Source organism: Mirounga leonina, unplaced genomic scaffold (assembly GCF_011800145.1).
Source record: "Mirounga leonina isolate KUSES-001 unplaced genomic scaffold, KU_Mleo_1.0 Mir_101414, whole genome shotgun sequence".
Classification (NCBI taxonomy): Eukaryota; Metazoa; Chordata; class Mammalia; order Carnivora; family Phocidae; genus Mirounga; species Mirounga leonina.
Window position 1 is genome coordinate 285,128 of NW_023270121.1, and position 27,032 is coordinate 312,159.

Genomic DNA, 27,032 nt, shown 5'->3' on the forward strand with positions numbered 1-27,032 from the left:
CGCCAATTATAATTGTGGATGTGTTTATTCTATCACTTTTGCTGCATGTATTTTGAGATTGTTGTTAGATATAATACAGTACACATTTAAAATTATTATATCTTCTTGGTGAATTGACTGACCCTCTTTGTCTCTGGTAATTGTGTATGCTTTCAAGTCTAAATTGTCTGATAACGTAGATGCTCCTGCTTTCTTTTGATGGATGTTTGCATGGTATATTTTCATTCATCCTCTTACTTTTAAGCTACCTGTATCCTTATATTTGAAAAGAGTTGCTTGTAGACAGCATATAGTTGGGTCTTCTTTATTTTGTTCTTTAAATCCATTCTGACAGTCTCAGTCATTTGGTTATGTATTTAGACCATTGACAAATAATGTAATTATTGATGTTTCAATTTAGATCTATTACATTTCTATTTTTTTTTGTCCTCTCTGTTTTTCATTATCCTGTTTCCTCTTTCTTGCCTTTTGGGTTATTTGAATGCTTTTTAGTATTGTGATGTTGAATATATCTTTGTATAACATTTTTGCGGATGTTCTATGGATTACAAACTACCTACTTAATTTCTCATAATCTATTTAGAATCAATACTTTACCACTTCAACTGATAATAGAAACCTCACCTTAATGGTCCCCTTACCCTCCCCCTTTATGCTATATTAGCTTTATTTATTATATCTACACTGAAATCTACACAGTTATCAATTATACCTACGTTATTGAAAACTCCCCAATGTTATATTTTGCTGTATTTTTCTAATATTTACCATGTTTTTTGAAGCCCACAGAGCAGTATCTCCACATTCACTTCCTCCCAAGATCTCCAAGAGACCCAAATTGGGGTAGTAAGCAGTGGGGATGAAGACTTGCCTTTCACAGTGGTTTAAAATTCACAATAATATCTGGGACTCCTGGGTGGCTCAGAAGGTTAAGCATCTGCCTTAGGCTCAGGTCATGATCCCAGGGTCCTGAGATAGAGTCCCACGTTGGGCTCCCTGATGAGCAGGGAGCCTGCTTCTCCCTCTCTCTCTGCCTGCTGTTCTCTCTCTCTCTCTCTCAAATAAATAAATAAAACCTTTAAAAAAAAACAAATAAAATTCACAATAAGAGTATAATTTAAAAGTAACAGAGGTCGTTATTAATAAGTTAAACAACACTTTGGGCAGCATCAAATGTCAGTGCCCAGAGAGATTAGAGCATTCAGAGCCTTGGCAGCTTCAGGACACAATGGGGAAAATTTTAGAGTAATTCCAGGTTCCACTACCGAACAGGCTTTCAGAGCAGTTTCCCCGATTTACTTAACCTCTCCTAACTTCTTATCATGATCTGAATTACAGGATTAAATTGGTAACTTGAATAAGTGTTAAGATTAAAGGAGAAACTACAGGGTGCTCAGTCTTGATCTTGGGGTCTTGAGTTCAAGCCCCCCATTGGGTGTAGAGCCTATTTAAAAAAAAAAGATTAAAGGAGGTTACAGTTTAGAATACCACTTGTTTACATTAATTTTATAAACATTAATTTCGTACCCTCCATATCCTCTTTCCCAGAGAAAACACCTGTTCTGACTGATCCTTTTCTATTTATCATCTTAAAAACCAAAAACAATCCACATAGCCAATTCTCTTGATCTTTGGTGCAGGATTTCATTTCTATAATCATCATCATCATCATCATCATCACCATCACCATCACCGTTACCATCGTTGTCACCACCAAGAGTGATTGTTGAGTGAATACCCATGGGGAAGTTTAAATGACCTGTCCCTAACTCCTGGTGGCCCATCAGATACATAAAAGGTCACTGTGTATATGAAGTGTTCGTCAACCTTCTTTCATTATCGCCCCCCTCAAGGAGTCTTTTCAGACATTTTCTTGCTGAATCACCTGCAACCCCACTCCCCAGTGGAATATGACATTTTTAAGACCACAAATGTAGTTTATCTGTTTGTATACTGTGGTCCCTTGAAGGTTCACAGACCATTGTAATATCTATGAAAATTCTACCCCCAAGAACCAATCTTGAGCCCCTTGGGGGGTGATGTCACCTCTGTTGAGAATGCATGATATATTGTAATTAGGAGAAAAGCTGGAATCCCATTTTTTCTTCATCTATCTCTGGATCCATACTAGAAAAATCTATCACATCTAGATGCCCAGCCTTGATGGACCATCCACAGAGTCACACCCTGTGTTTATGGAGCACAGCTTGTGTACCTACTCCTGAAAAGACCTGTAGACCTCCAACCTCTTCCCTCTCTGAGAGAATACTTCCTTCTCCGTGTCCTCACAGGCCTTTTCCTCCCTACAAGGTACAAGCAGCCCAATCATTTCCATAAATTTAACTTTTCACAAAGGATGAAAGAAACACAGGCTTCAGACAGCTTCTGCTTCCAGTCCCCTCACCAACCTCCCCTGAAGCAGGGGAAAGAGGCACCAAGCCTGGCTCCCTGCAGCAAGGAGGGTAAACACCAGGAGAACAGAGATTAACCACCTCAACAGAATGTGTCCTGATACCTTTGCTAAAACTTGCCACCAGCGACTAACAGTGCCCAGACTGCCAGGTCCCATCCCTGACTCTGGCAGTGGGCATGGGGAACAATCTCTTTGTCATCTGTGTCTGTGCTTAGGAGCATGTGCTTTGGAATAACATACATCTATGAAGAGAGAATAGTGATACCTCACTAGCAGGGCTATTGTGAGATTAAATCCCACCACTAACATGAAGAACCTGGATCTTGGCCCCTCAAAACAGTCTGTTCCATAAATAGTAACTATCTTTCCTCTTTGAAACAGGGAATTGGTCCTGACCTTCCCTGTCACCCAAGGCCCCTTAACCAGATTGTACCTCAGAATCACTGTGGGGATCCTTTTCTATACCCTCACACGAATTTCCCTTGTTGGTAAAAATAAGACTTCTGTATTAAGGCCGTTCAAATCATTAAGTCATAGTAATATGGGCCTCAGAAAATGAATATGCTCATTTGACATAGGCTCCTCTCCTAGGGTTGCCAGATTTAGCAAATAATGTACAGGATGCCCAGTTGAACTTGAATTTCCGGTAAACAAAGTGACATTGCATGTGAAATACTTACACAAAAATTATTTGTTAGTTATCTATAATTCAAATTTAACTTGGTGTCCTGATTTTATCTGGCAACCGTGCACAAGTAAGACTCTGTGGAGGAGAACCAAGGTGCCCCAGTGAACAGCCCCAGCTGAATCCCCAGCAACAATGAACACCAATGGCCCACGTGAGTGATTGGATGTCCCAGCTGAGTGGAGCCTCCGGATGACTGCAGCCCCGGGTGACAAATATCATATGGAGCAGAAAACAACCTAGCCCACAGAATCCTGAGGGATAAAAATTGGCTATTGGTGGTGTTAGTTAAACAGAAATGGATATCCAAAACGTGCTTTTAGTGAACTCACTCTCTTTTTTTTTTTTTTTTTTTTTTTTTTTTGTGGTCTATAATCATTGGATATGACAGGGATTTGGTTATTCTTGAAAGTTTGGTAGGACTTAGTTATAATTTTGGCTATGGTTAGTGTGTGAGTTTAAGTGTGGGTATAGATTTTGAACACTTCCTCAATTCCTTCTTGAAGGGATTTCCAACAAAAATTTTCATGATGTATGATTGTCATCCTATTCTTGGAATTTAGAAATTTATTCCAATCCCCTTCTACAAGAAGAGATTCCCCTGCAATCATGCTTGTCAAGGAAATGATAGGGTAATGCTTCAAGCTGCTCCCTGAGACACATGGAGAACCATATCCTCAGAAGGTGGCTTGGTGAGTACGTAATTAGAACAAGGACTATTTAATCATCTCAAGAAGTTTTCTCAAAGAAACTGTCCTGAAATACTTTTTCCTGCTACAGAGAGAGCCTCAGAAGGAAGCCACTCTTCTTGAATACACATAGAACTCCTTCATCAGACAGCAGATACATATGCATTGCAGTCCTTGCCCTTTCTGACTGTCCTTGTGCAGCACTGCTGGATAGTAATGTTTGCCCAGTTCTGGGGTTCATTAATAGGAAGCCTAATTCCCTTGTGGCAAATCTAAGCCACATTCTCCAATATCATCTTTATAAAAAATAAAGTAGATATGCTTTTATCCTTATTATTTTTATCACATTTTTAGGTGGTTTAGAACTCAGATATGGAGAAGGGGTGTATTTTGGAGATCCCTTAAAGGCCCAAACATTTTGGAACAAGACCATAGGAACACCTGGAGAGACAAGACACAGAAAAGGGAGAAGAGCTGGGAGTCTATTTTTAGACCCATCCTTGAGGGCAGAGGAAAATATGTGCTCCATAAGGGCAGCTTGCTACAAGAGTTTTGAAGGGAGAGGGCTTGGGCTGTGCAACCCATTTGTCCTTCCAACCTCATTAATCAGGTAAGTGATTCTCTTGAGACAGAAGCAAGTGTGTTTGGTTATAGATGTCCCTACACCTGGAAGAAAATATGGGAAATGGAGGATAAGAATTCTCCAGGAAAAACAATGCATGGTACAACTGACTAGATGTCTGCCTACTAACTGACTGTAATAGTTTAGGCCTGCCTCCCTGAAATTACTGAGATTTCGGAAATGACATTATTGGCATATGTATCTAGATCATTCAGTCACATTATTATAGACAGTCTTTCAGTTTTCTGCCACAGATGGCTAACGGCTTAGCGTGGCCCTGATTTTCATGTTTACCCTCCAAGCTCTAGCTTATCTTCAAGAACCCTAGGATATCTCCCAGGGGTTCTGTGTACTGATAATACTCCCCCAGTGTTTCTTCAAAAGCAGCAAAATTCCTGAAGACAGGGACATGCTTTGTTCCATCAACAAGGGGAGAGTTCCACGAATTGTTCGAGACCAACCAAGTCTGGTGCCTCTAATTACTATGCTTTCTCACGTGACGGCCTGAAGAGTCAGGCGCTAGCTTGCAGCTATGGGCGAGGGGTGGAGGAGTGTGTAGAAGCAGGCAGATGCGGAGTAGCCCACGCTTCGCGGTTGCCATAGAAACCTGACGTCAATATGGCGACCGTGACGACTTTTTAATAGAGACGGACGTGCCCTCGATAGAACAACAGGATTCCGCCTTCAGGTGTTTGGGGCTCTGCTGAAAGTGTGGGTCCTCGCGCTGGGGGCTGAACCGCCCTGAGGTGTGAGCAGACAAAGGGATCCAGATCCAAGCTGATTCTTACCCGCGTTGGGAGTCGGTGCCATGGCTGTCTCGTAGGTAAAACCATTGGGATCTCGCCCGGCCCCAGTTAGTGTGGGTTCTGCTCCAGGGGGTGTCCTGTGGATGCTTTCCTTTAAAGACAGGGGCGCAGGAGGTAAGACAAATAACGACCCTGAGCCCCAGCTTTCCCGTCTGTAAAATGGGAACGAGAAAGCTTCACCCACAGGATCGCTGAGAACAGTGATACACATGAGCAAGCCCATGGCCCGGTGGTTACTGTGGGATCATGAATGTCTGTATGAATTCAGGCCACTTCTCACTCCTTTTCACCTTTGATGTTGGAGGATAAACTAGGAAAGGAGGAGAAAAAGGCTCTGTGAGAAGCCTATTAAAACGTGGTGGTTACGATCACGATGCAGTTTGTATCAGTGTCATTGCCACTAACCCAGTGCCTGGCATGGTGCTGAGCACATACTTAGGCCAGTAAATCATAGTGATTGCTGGATCTGTCTCTCCCTGTGCAGCTCTTCATGCAACTCATATCAGGTGCTTGAAGAAGGCAGGTTCTGAGGATCTGTGTCCTGATGGCTGTAGAAGCTTCTACTCCAGATTCAAGGGCAGCAGTCCTCAGGAGACCCCAACAGAAGTTCCACTCTCCTGGTGGAAATTGATGCCTGGCTCAAGTGAGTGCATAGATCTGAACAAAAGCATGATGTGGAATAGCTCTTGTGAGGTTCACAAACTGGTCTAAAAATAGAGAGCTATTTTGATCTCATGGCAGAAGAGGTTTAACAGGTGGAATTTTATTCCTTCAGTGTCTACAGGCTGTGTAGTAACTCCTGAGGTTCATCTTAGAGAAGGCTTTTTTTTTTTTTTTTGCTGAAAAATAATTGTCTAGTTGGTGAAGGAAGTTGCTCTTTTTTTTCAAAAATTTTTTAAAGATTTTATTTATTTATTTGACAGAGAGACACAGTGAGAGAGGGAACACAAGCAGGGGGAGTGGGAGAGGGAGAAGCAGGCTTCCCGTGGAGCAGGGAGCCCAATGCGGGGCTCCATCCCAGGATCCTGGGATCGTGACCTGAGCCGAAGGCAGACGCTTAACGAATGAGCCACCCAGGCGCCCCTTTTTTCAAATTTTTATTTAAATTCTAGTTGTTAACATATAGTGTAGTATTGATTTCAGGAATAGAATTTAGAATTTAATTCATCACTTAGATACAACACCCAGTGCTCATCACAAGTGCCCTCCTTAATATCCTTCACCCATATAGCCCATCCCCCACCCACCTCTGTCCAACAACCCTGTTTGTTCTCTATCATTAAGAGTCTCTTATGGTTTGCTTCCCTCTCTTTTTTTCCCTTCCCCTACGCTCATCTCTTTTGTTTCTTAAATTCCACATATGAGTGAAATCATATGGTATTTGTCTTTCTCTCACTGACTTATTTCGCTTAGCATAAGACACGGTAGCTCCATCCATGTCATTGCAAATGGCAAGATTTCATTCTTTTTGATGGCTGAGCAATATTCCATTGTATATACGTGCCACATTTTCTTTATCCGTTCATCAATTGATGGACACTTGGTTTCTTTCCATAGTTTGGCTATTGTTGATAATGCTGCTATAAACATTGGGGTGCATGTACCCCTTTGAATCAGTATTTTTGTAGCCTTTGGATAAATACCTAGAGTGCTATTGCTGGATCTCAGGGTTAGTTCGATTTTTAACATCTTGAGGAACCTCCATACTGTTTTCCAGAGTTTGCATTCCCACCAACAGTGTAAGAGGGTTCCCCTTTCTCTGCATCCTCACCAACATCTGTTGTTTCCTGTGTTGTTAATTTTAGCCATTCTGACTGATGTGAAGTGATAGCTCATTGTAGTTTTGAGTTGCATTTTCCTGATGATGAGTGATGTTGAGCATCTTTTCTTTTTTTTTTTTTAAAGATTTTTATTTATTTATTTGAGAGAGAGAGAATGAGAGAGAGCACACGAGAGGGGGGAGGGTCAGAGGGAGAAGCAGATTCCCTGCCGAGCAGGGAGCCTGATGCGGGACTCGATCCAGGGACTCCAGGATCATGACCTGAGCCGAAGGCAGTCGCTTAACCAACTGAGCCACCCAGGCGCCCCGAGCATCTTTTCATGTGTGTGTTGGCCATCTGAATGTCTTCTTTGGAAAAATGTTTATTCATGTCTTTTGCCCATTTCTTAACTGGATTATTTGTTTTTTGGGTATTGAATTTGATAAGTTCTTTATAGATTTTGGATACTAACCCTTTATCCAATATGTCATTTGCAAATATCTTCTTCCATTCTGCAGGCTGCCTTTTAGTTTTGTTGATTGTTTCCTTCACTTTAGCTTTTTATCTTGATGAAGTCCTATTCATTTTTGCTCTTGTTTCCCTTGCCTCTGGAGATGTGTCTAGTAAGAAGTTGCTACAGCTAAAGTCAAAGAGGTTGCTGTCTGTGTCCTCCTCTAGGATTTTGATAATTTTCTGTCTTACATTTAGGTCTTTCATCCATTTTGAACTTATTTTTGTGCATGGTGTAAGAAAGTGGTCTAGTTTCATTCTTCTGCATGTAGCTGTCCAGTTTTCCCAACAGCATTTGTTGAAGAGATTTTTTCCATTGGATATTCTTTCTTGCTTTGTCAAAGATTAGTTGACCATACAGTTATAGGTCGAAGTTGATCTTTAACATGCATTTGCAATAAATATAAACATTTTTCTCATCATATAAATAATAATTGGTAATTCCCATGTACCTCATAGATAGGTGTGGAAATGTGCAGTTGTTAGATCTTCATAGCAATTTGACATTGTAATATAGATTTTTTTCCCCCGGTGGCTATAGTTTTTTTCCCATTATGTAATGACATTTTTTAATGGGCCAGAAGCCAGAAATTTTCCAGGTGTTTAAAATGTCAGTGACTAGAACATAATATTTTATTTTTTTGTGTGTGTTTTGTTTTGTTTTTGAGAGAGAGAGTGCAAACGGGGGAGGGGCAAGAGGGAGAGAAAAAATCTTAAGCAGGCTCCACCCCTAGGACAGAGCCTGACATGGAGCTCAATCTCATGACCCTGAGATCATGACCTGAGCCGAAATCAAGAGTTGTATGCTTAACAGACGGAGCCACCCAGGTGACCCTGTTTTGTTTTTTAAGTAGGCTCCAAACCCAATGGTGGGGCTTGAACTCACCACCCTAAGATCAAAAGTTACATGCTCCACCAACTGAGCCAGCCGGGAGCTCCTAGAAATTAATATTTTAAAAATTATTTGTTACTCTAGAGTTTGCCCTATTATAATGATACGCAGCCATGCCACATTCCCTAAAATAACCCGTTACTCTTAGATATCATTATGATCTTTATTTTTTTTAAAGATTTTATTTATTTATTTGACAGAGAGATACACAGCGAGAGAGGGAACACAAGCAGGGGGTGTGGGAGTGGGAGAGGGAGAAACAGGCTTCCCGCCGAGCAGGGAGCCTGATGTGGTGCTCGATCCCAGGACCCGGGGACCATGACCTGAGCCGAAGGCAGATGCCCAACGACTGAGCCACCAGGCGCCCCAATCATTCTCCTAATATATACTCTTTTCTGTATTTTGGGAGGAAATGGACATCAACTTTCCCTAAATATTTGGATATATTTCATTGGAAGTGATTATTTCTCTTTTGGTTCTATGTACCATGGACCAATTTGACAAGACATAGTGTGGATCTTTTAATACTGTAAGAACATAATGGTGGGAATCTTTCATCTAATTAATTGCATCACAGAATTATGAATATATAAATATTCTACAAATAATTCAGGTATGATTAATGTGCAATATACTATACATATTTAAAATTTTTGCTTTTAATAAGTTTTAATATGTATGTGCCTGTAAATCCAATACTACAGTCAAGATAATGAACATATCCATCACCTTAAAAAGCTTCTTCATACCCCATTGTAGTGCCCCATCCATCTCTCTCCAGTATTTCTGTCCTTGTTACTCTACCCCATTCCTGGAACAACCACTGATCTTCTGTCACTATGGATTAATTTTTTTCCCTATAATTTTATATGAATGGAATCATATATTGTGTATTCTTTTTTGCCAATCTTCTTTCCTTCAACCAAATTATTTCTAGATTTATCCATTTGTTACATGTGTTAATATTTCCTTCTTTTTTGTTGCCTAATATTCTGCTTTATGGATATACCACAATTTGTTCTATCTGTTGACCTGGTAATGGATATTTGGATTATTTTCAGTCTTATAAATAAAGCTGCTATGAATATTTGGGTATAAGTCTTTGCTTGGACATATGTTTTCTTTCTCTAATACTGAGGTGTATTTACTTAAAGAATTTGTAAAATTAACTTTGTAGGAGTGCTAAACTGTTTTTCCAACATGGTTGCACAATGTTTCATTGTCACCAGCAGTGTATGAGAGTTCCATCCTGCACAACTCTGTCAGGACTTGGTATGGTCACTGTTTTTATTTTAGCCATTCTCAGAGGGATGTAGTGGGATTACATTTCCCTAATGACTAATGATGTTCAGCATCTTTTCATTTGCTCATTTGACATTTGTATTCCTTCTTTGGTGGAGCATCTTTTCAAATCTTTTGCCCACTTATTTACTGGAGTGTCTGTTTTCTTTCTTTTTTTTTTTTTAAAGATCTTATTTATTTTTCAGAGAGAGAGAGAAAGAGAGAGAGAGACAACATACAAGCAGGGGGAGTGGCAGGCAGAGGGAGAAGCAGGCTTCCTGCTGAGCAAGGAGCCCAATGCAGGACTCAATCCCAGGACCCTGGTATCATGACCTGAGCCAAAGGAAGACACTTAACTGACTGAGCCACCCAGGTGTCCCTGGAGTGTCTGTTTTCTTATTGATTTTGTAAGGTTTTTTATTCTGGATACAAGTCCTTTATCAGATATAAGATTTGCAAATATTTCCTTGCAGTCAGAAGCTTGTCTTTTAATTCTCTCAACAGTGTCTTTGAAAGAACAGAAATTTTTGATTTTGAGGATTTCTAGTTTTTAATTTTTCATTTATGGTTTTGATTTTGCTTTTGATGTCATATCTAGGAAATCTTCACCTAACCTAAGGCCACAAGAATTTTTTCTTGTGTTTTCTTCTAGAAGTTTTATAGTTTTACCTCTTGTACTTTTGTTAGTGATTCATTTTGAGTTGATGTTTGCATATGGTACAATATATGGATCACCATTTATGTTTGTGTATATGGATACATACTTGTCCCAGAACCATTTGTTGAAAAGACTGTCCTTTCTTCACTGAATTGCCTTTGTAGGTTTGTCGAAAACCAGTTATCTATATATGTGTGGGTATTTGTGGACTCTTCATTTTGTTCCTTTGATATACATTTCTACCTTTGTCCCAATATTACACTATATTGATTACTGTAGATTCATAATGCGTCTAGAAATAAGGTAGTGCTTATTTTCCAACTTTCTTCTTTTTCAAAGTTATTTTCTTTTTCTTTTTCTTTTTTTTTTTTTTTATTTGACAGAGAGAGAGATAGCAAGAGCAGGAACACAAACAGGGGGAGTGGGAGAGGGAGAAGCAGGCTTCCCGCCGAGCAGGGAGCCCGATGTGGGACTCGATCCCAGGACCCTGGGATCATGACCTGAGCCGAAGGCAGATGCTTAACGACTGAGCCACCCAGGCGCCCTCAAAGTTATTTTCATAGTCTAGGCCCTTTGCATTTCCACATGAGTTTTAGAAAAAGCCTGTCAATTTCTTCTAAAAAAAAGTATGCTAGGATTTTTTTAGAATTGCATCAAATCTATAGATCACCATGGGGAGAATAGACATCTTTTTTTTTTTTAAAAGATTTTATTTATTTATTTGACAGAGACACAACGAGAGAGGGAACACAAGCAGGGGGAGTGGGAGAGGGAGAAGCAGGCTTCCCATGGAGCAGGGAGCCCGATATGGGGCTCGATCCCAGGACCCTGGGATCATGACCTGAGCTGAAGGCAGATGCTTAATGACTGAGCCACCCAGGTGCCCCAAGAATAGACATCTTAATGATACTGAGTCTTCTGACCCTTGAAGATGGTATGTCCCTCCTTTTTTTAGGCCTTGTTTAATTTGTCTCAGCAATGTTTTACACTGTTCAGAGTGTAGTCCTTACACATCTTTGGACATAGCTGTGCTACATAGATTACCTCTGTGTAGTTCATACTTTCTGATGCTGTTGTCAGTGGCAGTATATTTTAAACAAATTTTGCCTATCCCCTCATCCCTCTCCCCTCTGGCAACTACCAGTTTTTTTCCTCTGTATTTATGGGTCTGTTTCTGCTTCTTTTGTTTGTTTGGTCATTTGTTTTGTTTTTTTATATTCCACATATAAGTGAAATCATTTGGTATTTGTCTTTCTCTGACTTATTTCTCTTAGCATAATATTCTGTAGGTCCATCCGTGTTTTGACAAATGGCGAGATCTCATTCTTTTTTATGGCCAAGTAATATTCCATTGAGTGTGTGTTTGTGTGTGTTTCTGTATACCACATCTTCTTTTTTTTTAGTATATGTGCTGCCGAAGCGAGCACTGTATACCACATCTTCTTTATCCATTCATCTATCAATGGATACTTAGGTTGCTTTCATATCTTGGCTATTGTAAATAATCCTGCAGTAAACATAGGGATGCATATCTTTTTGAATTAGTATTTTCATTTGGGGGTATAAATACCCAGTAGTGGAATTCCTGGATTGTATGGCAGTTCTGTTTTTAATTTTTTGAGGAGCCTCCTTACAATTTTCCACAGTGGCTGCACCAATTTACATTCTGACCAACAGTGCACAAAGGTTCCCTTTTCTCCAGATCCTTGTCAGCGCTTGTTATTTCTTGTCTTTTTGATACTAGGCATTCTGATGGATGTGAGGTGATACTGTGTTGTGGTTTTGATTTGCATTTCCCTGATGATTAATGACTTTAAGTATCTTTTGATGTGTCTGTTGGCCGTCTGTATGTCTTCTTTGGAAAAATGTCTTTTCAGGTCCTCTGCCTGTTTTTTAATTGAATTATGTGTTTTTGGTTGTTTTTTTTTTGCTGTTGAGTTGTATAAGTTCTTATATATATTTTGGATATCAACCCCGTATCAGATATATTATTTGCAAATATCTCCTTCCATTCAGTAGGTTGTCTCAATGGTAATTTTTTTTAAAGATTTTATTTATTCATTTGAGAGAGTGAGAGAGAGATCGCAAGAAAGCACAAGCCAGAGGGAGGAGCAGAGGGAGAGGAAGAAGCAGACTCCCCACTGAGCAGGGAGCCAAACGCGGGGGGGGGGCTTGCTGTCAGGACCCCAGGATCATGATGATGTGAGCCTAAGGCAGGTGCTTACCTGACTGAGCCACCCAGGTGCCCCTCAATGGTAATATATTTTTTAAAGACTTTATTTATTTATCTGTCAGAGAGAGAAAGAGAGCACAAGCAGAGGGAGAGGCAGGCTCCCCGCTGAGCAAGGAGCCTGATGTAGGACTCGATCCCAGGACCCTGGGATCATGACCTGAGCCGAAGGCAGATGCTTAACGGACTGAGCCACCCAAGCACCCCAGTGGTAATATTTTTATTATACTTTTCAAGTATTATATTTTCACTGCACTGTCAATATTCAAATGTTGCCAGGAATCTTTTCAGTTGAAAGCACAAATTACTCTGGGATGGAGAGGATACTTGATGCTTAGCACCTGTATTAGCCAGGGTCATCCAGAGGAACAGAACGAATAGCATATTTATATATAGACAGAGATTTATTTTAAGGAATTGACTCATGAGATTGTGGAGGCTTGGCAGGTCCAAAATCTGATAGGGGAGGTTGGCAGGCTGGAGACTCTGGAATGAGTTACAGTTGGAGTCTGAAGGCTGTCGGCTAGAGAAACATGAGATGCTGATGTTGTGGATAAATTCCAAAGACAAGTCTCCTGGCAGAATTCCCTCTGGCTCAGGGGAGATCAGCCCTTTATGCTATTCAGGCCTTCAAGTGATTGAATGAGGACCACCCACCTTATGGCTGGCTGCTTTACTGAAAGACTACCCATTTAAATGTATATCTCATTCAAAAGTTGTCTTACAGAAACAACCTGAATGATGTTTGATCAAATATTTGGTCACAGTGGCCCTGCGAAGTTGATGCATAAAATTTATCACCATAATATTCATTTGCCTAGATTTCCATATTAGCTTTTAGATATTATTGACAAAGTACTTAATCTAGGGAGAAAAATGTTCCAGAGAAAATTCTATAGGTCACCTCCAGAAAAATAGTCACTAAAATGAAATAGATAAGTAGCGTTCAGCCTTATATGTGTGGTTAAAATTGAATTGTGGTGTTTTCCTTCTTTATCCCCAAATAAATCCACCTCGATGAATTCCTGGGATCTTGGGTGGTAAGAAAAAGAGGGAGAGCATATGTATAACTCTGTGTATGTGTGTGCACGTGCGCATGTGTGCGTGTGCATGTGTGTATGTGTGTATTGTTGAAGCTGGAAGGAGTATTTCTTGTGAGGAATATGTGTGGTGAGTTACTGTGAGTTATGTCAGTCCTCCTCAGTTCCCAGCACATGTTAGGAGACAAATCAGGATGGTTGCTATATGCTTTTTCCCAGGTTTCCTTGGCCAGCATGGTTACCATGGTGACTCAATGACTGCTGTGGGACTTGGTACAGCCTGAAAATCCATTTATGATTTTGCTTGAATCACTCATTACTATGATCGTTATGAAGTGTTGCTTTTATAATTCTGTCATTCCTTCTAGATTTATTAGTTGATGTTCAAATGTTGGGTAGAGCTTCCCACTCTCCCCTATGGTTTATTTATTTGTTCATTCATTTATTTAACTACTATGACTCATAGATTCCTATTTTGCTGAAAGGGTTACCACCTAACATTATAATTATTTATTTTGTTCGTCACATTGTCACAGAATTGGCCAGTGTTTGCCCCTTCAGGTTGGCTTCTGTGTCCATTTGTCACCTCCCTAGAATTCTTTGAGCATGGACTTTGGTCTGTGAGCTTGAATATCTCCCAGTCTGTAGAAAGGAAGTAATGATGTCCCTCAGAGCATTGCTTAGAGGATTTAAAGTAAAAAAGTCTGAAAATAACAACGTACAGCATGGGACATCTAGTAGGCCCTCAAAATGTTAGTTCCTCTTCCCAATTTTGCCTCCTTCATTCTGTCAAGGCAGTGTTTCTGACATGAACATCATAGCATGAGTACCGGAGACAATACTTGGACATGGAGCAGCAAGCAGGGATGAGCCCACATTTCCATGATGTGAGAGCTTCGGTGTCACTGCTGTGTGCGGAAGGGGACTGTGGGATGGAGCTGGGGAAGAGGCACAGCATCATTGGACAGCTTCCAGTGACCTGAGTGGGGACAGGCAAGCACATGCTCACCCATTGCCCCTGTGTTTCATGTGCTCTCCCTTTCTCTCACTTTCCTCTCTATTCCATGTGCTGTCTGTCAGGTGTTGTTGGCCTGATCCACCCATTATTAAATTTCCAATCCACTTTTTAACTCAGGTTTTTTTGTAGCTTCTTAAAGGTAATTGCCTAGATTTACATTTCTTTAACAGCTGTAAGGAGTGATGTTTTAATTCTATAATTTCTTCATTTATTAGTTAGAATTCTTCTATGAAACAAACTTCCTCTCAACAACTACATGGTTACACTGAGGTATGGTCCACACAGAAGGGAAGGATGACTGCTTATTTCTTTTTCACTACTTCCACATTTTTTTTTACAAGAGAACAAATGTATGCCTTTATTTATTTACTTTTCATTAAGTTTAAATCCTTGAGAAGTACAGCATCACACAGATTCTGTGGCCAATGGCTTTAGCCGGAAGGTTGCTTTGGAATTTGGCACGAACCATGCCACTGTTGTCATGAGCACGAGTTACTTTCCCCCAGATTACTCTGGTTTTGTTTGGTTTGCCACCAGGAGTCACTGTGTTGTTCTTTGCTTTGTACACATAAGCACATCTCTTGCCTAGATAGAATTCCGTTTCATCTTGAGCATAAACACCTTTGATTTTAAGAGCTGTGTGTTCCCTCTGGTCCCGGAGACCCTGCTTATAGCCAGCAAAAATGGCCTTGGACCACAGCCTTCCAGACATTATTTGGCGTTTTAGGAGTCCTGTTCCCAGCAGGCCTCCACAGGCTCCAAGATGGCAGAAAGAGCTATTTCCACTTTTTAGAATAAAGAGTTGTTTCGCCTGGAACAAACTGTGAGTTTGTTTTGTGTGTTGTTTTTCTTTAAGTGTGTCATCATGAGCTCTAGATGTTTATATACTTGAGGTTGTGATCTGTTGCAGCCATTAATGTTTTTGATGTTCAATTGGTCTATCTTAGGCCTGTGGGAGTCCATTTGGGTTGGCTTTTGTGTCTTTGATATCCTTTCTGGCATGAGCTGTTTGGTCCAGCTCATCTGGTACAATCCCTACTCAGCCCTGGAATCAGCTATTTCTTCAAGGAAGCCTGGTTCTTTTAGGGGGAAATATTTTTTTAGAGGATTCAGTCTGGGAACTAGAGATGCTCATTGCTACTGTGTTGCACTGTTGATTGTCCTTTCTACTACCTGGAGCCTGTAAATATGTATTATATTTTTTATGGGAATATACATCATCTCCTTCTATCCTGGGCTTATAGGTTCCTCTGTCACCTTATAGGTAATAATTTTTATCAGTTGTGTTTTAACCTTCCAATTTTAAAACATACAATAATTTACAATATATATATTAGTTTTCTCTCCTGTTCATTTGTAAAAGGTGGCATATTCTACACCAGTGCTCTGTAATAAAAATTTCTGCAGAAATGAAAATGTTCTGTATCTGCGCTATCCAACTTGGTAGTCACTAGCTACATGTGGGTGTTCGGCATCTAAAATGTGGCTACTGCAACTGAGGAACTGAATTTTTGATTTCATTTAATATAACTAATTTAAATTTAGGGGCGCCTGGGTAGCTCAGTTGGTTAAATGTCCAACTCTTGGTTTTGGCTCAGGTCATGATCTCAGGGTCCTGGGACCAAACACTGGGTCCAGTGGGGAGTCTGCTTTCCCTCTCTCTCCCTCTGCCCCTCCCCCTGCTCTTGCTCTTTCTCTCTAAAATAAATAAATCTTAAAAAGATAAATTTAAATGGTTCTGTGTGTCTATGACTATCATATTGGACAGAAACAGTTCTATACATTTTTCTGTACCTTGCTTTTTTCACTGAACAATATAGTCAAAGCAGTACAGAGAGGGAGTCCTCATTGCTTTTCTTTTTTTTCTCATTGCTTTTTAAGCTGCATAGTACACCAGGATGTAGATGTGCCATAGCTTATTCATCCAACCCCCTATTGGTGGACAGCTGTCTTGTTTCTAGTTTTCTGCTGTTACAAAGTTTTCTTTAAGGAATGACCTTGTACTTATACCTTTTCATTTTTTGTATTATTGCTTTAGGATAGATTCTTAAAAGAGACATTACTGGTTCTAAGAGGAAATACATATGTAATTTTATTAGATAGCATCAAATCCCATCCACAGGGTTTGAACCATTTCATATTACCTTCAGTGATGCATGGGAATGCTGATTTCTTCACAGACTGGTGAGAAGAAGTAGTTATTTTTTTCTTTGAATGTCTTATTATGAGTTAGGCTGAGCAATTTTTACATGTTTAAGGCACCTTTTTTTTTTTTTGGTGAAAAACATGTTTGTATGTATTGCCCCTTTTTCTTTCCTGGTGTTTTTTGGGAGTATTTTTGTCTTCATTTTTTTTCATAACTCTGTATATTATGGATATAACCATTTGTGATGTAAGTTGTAAATATTTTTCCCAATCTGTAATTTTTCATTTTGCTTTGCTTTTTTTTTGGATTTTGCCATGTAATTTTTAAATGAAATTAAATACATAACTCTTTCCCTAATTGCTTCTAGATTTTTAGGCATAGCTGAAAAGTTTCCTCCGCCTCCAGGTTATAGAGGGATTCTAGTGAGTGTGCTTCTGTGGACAGGAGAGAGATGAGAGAAGTGAACCATATTGGGGTGTCAGGCATAGGAGGAACAGTTGGGGAGGTGACCATATTGTGAGAAATCTGTGAAAACCATGTCATTAAGTCAGGAGAATTAGATGGTGGTCAGGATCCTGGTCTTGGGCTTGTCTTGAGAACTCAGTCTCTCTTCTTTCTCCTGTGGATGTGAGTCCAGACCCACACAACTGGGAGATGAGGTCTTTTATGAAGTGGAAATTCCACGTCACCTTAGATGGATCCCTCTCAGGTCTAAATGAGAGGACCACCCTCCTAGTGATAAGGAGAAACACAAAATCATTTCCAAAATCTTCCACATAACTTGGCCACAGACTAAAGAGAAAGTAAAACCTTTAGTTTACAACCATGAGAGAACCAAGACTGAAACCACACAATTGTTACCTTGTCCTTCACTCTCTTTCTGGGAATAAGGTCTCCTCAGGAGAAGGTCATAGCCTCTTAGTGCTATTCAAGATGATGGAGGTGTGTGTTACAAGTTGCCTTTTCCCAGGGTATAGCATCTCCCTGCTCAACCACCTTATTTCCTGCTTAGATGCTGGGTTTTCATCTTGACTCAGGGTCAGGGTTGGGCTAAAGTTGCTTGTAATGTCATACCTCACGATCCCTGGGTTTGACACTAATATTCACCTTGTGGCCTGTGGATATTTCTAGATCTCCAGTCTAGATATCAAGAGAGGGAAGATGTGGATGCAGATGTGGAATTGGATGGACAGTGTCTGTCACACAGCAGACATCTGATTCACATTTAGTAAACATGAGATGTAGATATAAAGGCATGAGTAGGATATAAAATGATGCATGTCCTTTCATTGTTTTTATATAAATGTTTTTCGAGGAGCATTGGGATCACAACACAGTTACTGATTTTGTAATCTGCTGTGAAGGAAACATCTATGTTTCTGTTTCTAAAAATTATGTCTTTTCATTGGGAAAAAATAAGCTGTAGAAAATGAAGAACGATGCTTCTAAGTAGATGCGTGTGATCCTGTAGTTGGTCATCTGTAAAATGGGCAAGTTGGTACTTACCTCACAGAGCTGCTGTGAGGAGAAATGAAGAAACCAACAGGAAGTATCTGGTATGTAATACTGTAAAACTTTGACACATATATATATCATCTCTCCTGTGTTCTATCCCCAACAGAGGAGATGACTTTACCATGAACAACTCATAGAGCCCACTGGGATTTGGAGGAGCATGGAAGCAAATATATATGTTACAAGTATATATCCGGTATGTATTCTCTTTCAGAGCTTCTAAAATAGACACACCCATTTTCTCACTTTACATGCTATAGCAGAATTGGCAGATAGGATATTATTTTCAGGCATTTTTTTAAAAATCAGCTTTGTTTAGTCTTAGAGTTCCCAGGGTCCAGCTAGCCCCAAACATTGTCAGGTGTCTCCTGAACCTGAAACATCTTCCTTTTTCCCAGGCCTAAGTTTCTGGCTTTTATTCACACTGTTACTCATTTAGGCCTGTACATCTGGAACCTGATCTGGGCCATCCTGGTGAGAGATGACAGTGACTGCAGGGAGTTCATTTTCTTGTGTCCAGACTAACATCCACATCCCTACGTTCATTGAGGGTTAGAGGTGTTTTAATCCACGTGTGTTGGTTGCCCTGGGCCCTGGGCTGAAGGAGCCTGTGACTAAACTTCCCCCTGAAACCCGCTGTTGAAGCATCTCACTTCTGGAAGCTGTGGGCTGAGAGCACTGAGCAATCTCCTGCTCCCTCCCAAATTCCCTCCACTGTAGGTTCCCTGCTTAGCTAAGTGGGAGGTTTGACCCATGAGCCTGCTTTCAGTTCAAGGGGCTTTATTTAGAGAGAAGAGAAAGAAGCATGCTGTGAAACTACTTTCCTCTCATGACCTTTACTAAGTCCTGGGGAATGGAGACACCGGAGGACTTCTCCAGTGTAAGATTTATTTGAGCAGCATGCTTGCCCTTCCCCTAGGCATCTGCGGTGTCCCTGACACTGTCGTGTAGATTCAAAAATTAGTCTGAGACCAACTAGTGCATAATTCCCTTGGTTTAGTGATGTTCCCCATTCTGATGCTGAGCCACTCTCCTATGGGGAGGTCTAGGGAAATTTATTCATTCTTATTATTTTTCACCTTCAAAACCAAGACACTTTTATGGTAGTTAAAAATGGATACTGCTCAAAAGGAAAAAAAATCATTAAATACCCTTGAAAGTCTATTTCCCATGGATAAGCACTGTGATCATTTGTATATTTTTTTTTCAGAAATTTTACCATACATGTATAATCATGCATTTTTAAGATTAGCAATGACATGACCATCTACTTATAGTTTTGTAAATTACTTTTTTATGATAAACACCATATTATTAAAGTCAATTCAAGCCAGTCAGTATAAGTCCACATAATAATAAAAGTGGCCCTAAAATCTCTACTGATCCATTCTGGCATGATAATAATGATAAGAAAGGTCAATATTGCTACTGACCCCTTTTGTGCCCCATGCTATTGTACGTGATAAACCTGTACTTAATCATCACCGCAGCCTGTGAGGAGGAGCTGCTGTTGCCTGACTTTAAACATCAGGGAACTGAGGCGAAGTGAGGGCAGGGCTAGCAGGTCACAAGACCAAGATTTGAACAGATTCGGTGTGGCTGCTGAGGCCCTACATTTAACCAGTGTGCATTGACCCTCAGTCTTACTGTCGATTACATTTAAAGGGCCACTGAAGTCACACTACATGCCATATACTCTAGGCAGGTTTTCTTTTTCTTTTCTTTTTTTTTTTATTAAGTTCAATTAGCCAACCTGTAGTACATCATTAGTTTTTGACGTAGTGTTCAATGATTCATTAGTTGCGTAACACCCAGTGCCCATCAGATCACGTGCCCTCCTTAATTAGGCAGGTTTTGTTATTTACTCATTGGGACAGCTCTGTGACAAAGGTCTGGTGAGTCCCATTTCACGGGTGACCAAGCTCAGACTGACAGAGCCTACCTAAGTTACCTCTCTAGATCAGTGACAGGATGGGATGAGGTTCCATCCCTTGCCCTCCCTGGAGGACACAGAACAGCCTCCCTTGCAGAAGATGGGCTTCCAGGGCTAGAGAACTGATTAGATCAGCTCTACTATTGTGGCCCTACAGGTACTCACTAAGCAACCCCTCTGGTTGATGAAGATAACAGAGGAGATGAAATCTCACCCTATGTGCTAAGAGACCTGGGTATCGGGCCACATGTGTTGGCTGATCCTCGAAGTGCTGACTTAGGCTGGGGGCAGAAGCACAGATCAGATAGGTGATCTAGAGGGAAGGGAAGCAATATGTACAGAGCTACTTTAAGCAAATGTATTTTATATTTAATTTCCTTTAATCTTAATAGCTATTCAAAATATGCATTATTCAAATCAGGGTACTGACTTTAAGGGACTTCAAATGAATTAGGCAAACAACTTACTTTCTTAGGATCAACAGCTAACTGTGGTATTATTTTAAAGTTTTTCACCTTTTGTCTTGAATCCTCCTGGGTTCTGAATGACTAAACCCTAGGGGCTGCCTTATATGGTCTCTATGTGTTACTTAATTTTTAGAATTGTGTGCTACGTAGTTTTTGTCACAATAGTTTTGAAATTTAAAACACATTCTAAATGGAAAATACATTAAGAATTGTGTGTAAACATGGGAGAAATCATTTGCAAGCTACAACTCATCTACTGGATTAGTGTCCATAGTTTGTGAAACACAGTAACAAACAAAAATTGGCTTATAATTTAAACAGTAAATTCATGTAAAATTCTAAATGAACAATAAATATGTCAAAATGTCAAAATATGCCCAAACCACAAGCATTAATAAGATGCAAGTATAAATACTTAGATTCATATTGAGTGGAAAATATAATATGCAAAAGATGAGAAATGTGATTCCTTTTTTGGAAAAGACCCTGTTTGTGCATGTGTGTGTACGTGTGCAAACACCTATTTTCATGTACCCTTCACCTAGAGGGACACATCTGGAGAGGAGGCACCATTCTATGACAACAGACCCCTTTGAGTCAGGCAGTAGGACCGCGGCTGGTGAGAAATGCGGGACAGTTTCAGTTTATAAATGTACTTTCATATGTTGTTTGAAATATAGTATTCAGGAAAAATAATTTGATGAAAATTTGAAAGCAGAATATACTTATAAACAGATTCAGAAAAGTAATGTACACATGTATTCATTACTTTGGAAAAGCATTTCATCTTATTAAATTAAAAAAATGAAGTAGGAAAAAATAGAATTGAAAGAGTTTCTCCCTATACCTGTGTGTGTTTATAGGTCTCTCTAGCTGTATCACCCCAAATACTCACATTCACAAGTGCATCTTTATCTTCAGTTCAAACCAAAGCTGGACAGCTAATCTCAGGTCTAGACAGCCCAGAAAATGATGGTGATACAGCTGGATGGCTGCGTAGGTTAAAAAAATTCCATTAAACTCTGGCTGAAACCATTAGATCGAGATTCAAACTTCCATCCCTTTCTTCCCCTTGCTGAGCCCCCAGGTTTGAGACTCTCAGAGCTGACATCCTGGATCTGGCTACCTGGTGGCATCCATCTCCATTTTTCTTTTTGCTTTTTTAAGGAAAGGAGTGCATTTAGCAAAGGGGAAGAAATATCAGATGGTTTATTTACTAAGACACACCACTTGGCTCAGTTAAGCATCTGCCTTCTGCTCAGGTCATGATCCCGGGGTCCTGGGATTGAGCCCCGCATCGGCCCCCTTGCTCAGTGGGGAGTCTGCTTCTCCTCCCCCTGCTCATGCTCTCTATCTCTCTCTCAAATAAATAAATAAAATCTTTTAGGAAAATTCATATGAATCCTAAAACAATTCCATCCACAGTTGACCCTAAATCTACTTCATGTTCATTGATGTATTTCTTCCCTCCTCAGTGTGGGTTGACATGTCCACACTGTAGAGGGTCTCTCCCAGAGAGCAGGGCATTCACCCTCCATTATCCCATCCTTGTAAGGCTGCCAGGCCTTCTTCCACCCCCTGTCATCTGTCCATGACACAGCACACAGCTGTCCAGAGCCTGCCCAGAGGCCCCATCCTCTCAGGTTCCTCCCTCCTGCCCCAGCTGCCTTTTCACGTGCTGCTTACTGCCAAGGCACGCTACTGCCACCTAGTGTTTCATCATCTGCAGGCCCTGGAGTATGTTTTTAGAATCTTTTACATCCATCAGTTTTCTCAGACAGAATTAGAATCATTTTTTTTTTAAAGATTTTATTTATTTGACAGAGACACAGCGAGAGAGGGAACACAAACAGGGGGAGTGGGAGAGGGAGCAGCGGACTCCCCGTGGAGCAGGGAGCCGGATGCGGGGCTCGATCCCAATCATGACCTGAGCCGAAGGCAGATGCCCAACGACTGAGCCACCCAGGCGCCCCAGAATTAGAATCATTCTGAACATGGATTCAAAGGCTGTATTTTAAATGACGGTATTGTGTTTTTTTTTTGCTCCTAGCTGACCTTTCTTTGTAGAGAAGTTTAATGATGGTGGTGAGTTGGTGCCATCTTGTGACAAAAACCTGAACTGCAGCTTGAACTTCGCGGAGCAGGAAGGTGGGAGGGAGGGCCTGTGGCCCCAAACCAACCAGAGCTTTCTGGAAGTCTGCGTGGAAAGGGGACATTTCCAAGGTATGGGGGTACTGAGGACCTTCGGGCAGAAAGTGTAGCCTCTTGTGTTGAAGAAAAAGCTCTATGTGAGTGGAGGTAGAAGATCCTTTTAATTTTTATTTTATTGGCCCATGAATTGACAGAAAGATTTAAGTAACAATAGAAAATATGACATAGGCCCAATTACATTTAAAAAACTAGAATATGACTAAAGCAGCATTTCAAATCTGTGCAGATACAATGGATGATTAAGAAGTGGTATTGAGATAGCTAGATAACCAGAAGGTTAAAAAACAGATAGGGTCCCATTTCTCTATCTTGAAACAACAGGATAAATTCCAAACGATTCTGAATGAAATATAAAAAAAATCCATACAAGTATTAGAAGAAAACATAGGTGAATTATTCTATAACCTGGATGGAGGAAAGTTTCTTCAATATGAATCAGTATCCAGGAGCATTAAGGAAAAAGATTGATATATTTGACAACATAAAAAAAAAAACAATGACAACTCTGCATGGCGAAAACATGCTAGCCAATTAAAAACACTGGAAGAAACATTTGCAGCTAACATCTTTAACAAAGCATTGATATCCCTCCTATATAAATGCTTATCAATATAGAGGCATGAAAAAACAACAGCCCTATCAGAGACATGTAAGAAATTAACAGTTAACAGAAAACAAGTTGTCTTTAAATGTATGAAAAGTCTACAGCTTGCTTTAATTAAGAGAGATGCAATTAAAACTACACTAAGATATTATCTCTTAACTGTTAGATTGGCAAAGATCCAAATGTTTGTCAATATACTCAGTTGGTGAGAATGTGGAAAAAGATGTCCTTTCACTCCCTGCTCACAGAGGTGCAAGATGGTATAATCACTGGAGTAGGCTTAATAGTGGTCCCCAAAGATACTAGGTCCTAATCCCTGGAACCTATAAATATTGCTTATATGGAAAAGGTTCTCTGCAGATGTGATGAAGTTGATGCTTTTAGATGTAATAATAAATATAGATATAGCTATTTACTCTGGCACTATCTGAATAGCAAAAGAATGGGAACAACCTAATGGGGGGTTATCCTGGATTATCAAAATGGGCCCTAAATGCAAACCCAACTGTCTTCATAAGGGAGAGACAAAGGGAGAGTTGACACAGACGGAAGAAGGGAAGGCAGTGTGACCAGGGATGCAGAGGTTGGAGTCATGCAGCTATAGCCAGAGAATGTTGGTAGATATCAAAAGCTGGAAGAAGCAGGGAAGCTTCCCTACAGTCTCCAGGAGTGAAGCACTGCTGATACCTTGATTTTGGCCCCATAAAACTAATTTTGGACTTTTAGCCTCCAGAACTGTGACAGAATATTTCTATTTAATGACGCCAAGTATGTGGTAAATTTTGCAGTAACCATAGGGAACTAATATAATCATTATGGTGGGGAATTTGAAAATTTCTTGCAATGTTATATATGGCCTTACTTTTTGACTCAGAAATCCGATTTTCAGAACTATCCTAAAGATATACTGGCAGTGACACAAAAATATTTTTGATATAGATATAATAATAAATACAGATACAGATATTCACTCTGGTACTATTTAAATAGCAAAAGAATGGGAACAACTTAAATATTTTTCAATTGTGTAATGGATGAAGAAACTATCACACAGTCACACAAAGTGTACACTAAGTATGGTATAAAGAAGACTAATGAAAATCTCCACATAAGGCTGTGGAGGATCTCCAGAATATAATGTTAAGTGAAAAAGTCAGTGTATATAAAGATGTAAATAGCATGGTACTTTTTATCTAGGAAAGGGGGACTGCAAATGTAAAAATGTTTTACTTGTATTAAAAGTCAAAGGACTTCTCTTTTGGGGACCAGAAGGAGTAGATACACTTCTTCCTGTTACTCCTGCTAGGTGCAGCTGAAATCTCTGGATATTATATGGGCAACCAATACAAGACTCTGAAAGGTGGAGAGGAAAAAGGCAGACTGACTTGGGACTTTGGGACCCAACTAATGACACACAGTGAATTCTCTTGGTTGTATTTTGCCTCATATACACCAGATACACCATATACTCCAGACTGGGTGCTGGAGGAGTAGGGAACCAAAAAAATGCCAACCAGAAAAGACAAGAGCCCCGAGAAAATCTTTTTCTGGACAAAGAACCAGACAAGGGGAAACCTAGCAAGAAAGAAAGTTTTTAGACAACAACTGCTCTTACACCATAGAATTGAAGCATAGCTCTACCTCCACCATACCAGCAAAGGCTGAGTGGGGAGCATGGATTCCATGCCCACATGATTGTAATTAGGCATCCATCCTTACCCTTGGGGGATATGAGAGAAGAACTGCATGTAGAACAGTGACTTTCATCCCAGCCTGGGGGTAATGAGCACCCCTCCTCATGGTGGCAGTGGAGATCATGTGGGAGCCTACCTTCCACCCACACTCAGTGGTCACGAGGTACCTTCTTTTCTTCTCTTGGAAGTTTCATGACCATCCAGTGAGGAGGAGGCCTCCTCCCCTCCACAGCATCAGGGGAGACCACATGGAAGGCAGTAAGGAAGTGTCTTCCCCACCTGCCAGGGTGGTGTCAATGGAGGCCTGGTGGGGCATCAAATCCTACTTCTACCAAGCAGTAACAAGGCACCCCTTCCCTTCCACTCCCATGCGTACCCACCTCCCCCATGTCAGTGGAGGCTGAGTAGGAACCTGAACTTTTATCTTTTTTGCCATCTGTCTCTGGTTAGGAACACATGCTTGGAATTGCAAGCATCCACGAAGGGAGGATAGTAACACCTCATAGTAAGTTTGTGGTAAAGAACTAAATCTAGTCAACAACATGAAGAACCTATCCCTAGGTCCTACTTAACTAAATGCTACATAAATACTAGCTGTCTGTACCCCCCAGATCAGATAACTCAGGTAGCTCCTTTATCTGCTCCCTCAGATAGGGCCCCTGAACCTGGACACAGGTCAGAATCACCTTGGAATCCTTTTCTAAACTCTCACCTGAAACTCTCTGGTTGAGGGAAATGGGACTTCCCATATCAAAGGCCTTTCAAGTTACTCAGCTGTCATAACATGGGCCTTAGACAACAGATATGCCCATTTGACATAACACTGTATGTGAGAGTCTATTTCCCCTCCATTCATCCAACACCAGGTGTTACCATCTTATGTCTTTATTGCTAATATGGTTGCTCATATCCCCAGACTTACTCCATTGGAAGGGTGATCACAGGCAGCTAGTGGTGGTGGTCTGAAGAGTGAAGGTGTTTTGCTTTTGGCGAAAGGGGACCTAGCGTTGTATTAGGCACATAGTTACTCCAGTAAAACACATTGATTGCTGATTCTGTCTCTCCCTGTATAGCTCTTCATGGTGGTGGCCCAGCTCCTATCATGTGCCTGAAGGAGGCAGGTTCTGAGGTTCTGTGTCTGGATGGCTTCTACTCCAGCAGTCTTTAGGAGAGCCCATCACCTTACATCCCTGGTGGGATATGGTACCTGGCTGAAGTGAGTGCATAGATCTGAACAAAAGCATGTTGTGGAATAGCTCCGGTGAGGTTCACAAACTAGCCTAAAAGTAGAGAAGCTGCTTTGATCTCATCATGGGAGAAGAGGTTTAGCACGTGGAATTTTATTTCATCAGCAGCTATAGCCTGTGTAGTAGCCCTTGGGGCCCATCTTAGAGACACTTCTTTTTTTCCTGAAAAGCAATGAATCATCCAGTTTAGGAAGGAAACTTACTTGGTCTTTAACATACATTTGCAATAAATATACCTGAATTGTTCTCACCATATAAATAATAATCAGCAATTCCCATGTCTTTCAGATGGGTGTGGAAATGTGCAGTTATTAGATCTTCCTAGTAATATGACATTGTAACAGATTCTTCTCTGGTGCCCATGATTTTTTCCTATTATATAATGAAATTTTTTAAAAAGTCAGAAAATTTCCAAGTGTTAGTTAAAAATATCAGTGACAAGAAATTATTATTGTTGTTATTGTTATTGTTATTATTATTATTTTAAAGATTTTTATCCACTTGTTCCAGAGAGAGAGAGCAAGGGGAGTGGCAGAGGGAGAGGGACAAGCAGACTCCTCACCGAATGCGGAGCCCAACGTGGGGCTTGATCCCAGGACCCCGAGACCAGG

The 27,032-nt window shown here is 40.5% G+C and overlaps 1 protein-coding gene and 1 long non-coding RNA gene across 2 annotated transcripts; one reads left to right on the forward strand and one right to left on the reverse strand.

Moving 5' to 3' along the window:
* Window positions 1–5,036: 5,036 nt before the first annotated feature.
* On the forward strand, window positions 5,037–26,964 carry LOC118019855. Its single transcript, XR_004681767.1, has 6 exons — window positions 5,037–5,232; window positions 5,700–5,858; window positions 18,372–18,461; window positions 22,716–22,888; window positions 26,248–26,390; window positions 26,932–26,964. It is a non-coding gene; the product is annotated as an uncharacterized LOC118019855 (long non-coding RNA).
* LOC118019795 (60S ribosomal protein L35a-like) lies at window positions 14,987–15,316 on the reverse strand. Its single transcript, XM_035019360.1, has one exon. It carries the CDS (start codon window positions 15,314–15,316, stop codon window positions 14,987–14,989), a length of 330 nt encoding a protein of 109 aa, XP_034875251.1.
* Window positions 26,965–27,032: the final 68 nt, after the last annotated feature.

Excerpts from the sequence above, each read along its gene's own strand:
- LOC118019795 (XM_035019360.1), bottom strand. The coding sequence starts at position 15,316 with ATGTCTGGAAGGCTGTGGTCCAAGGCCATTTTTGCTGGCTATAAGCAG.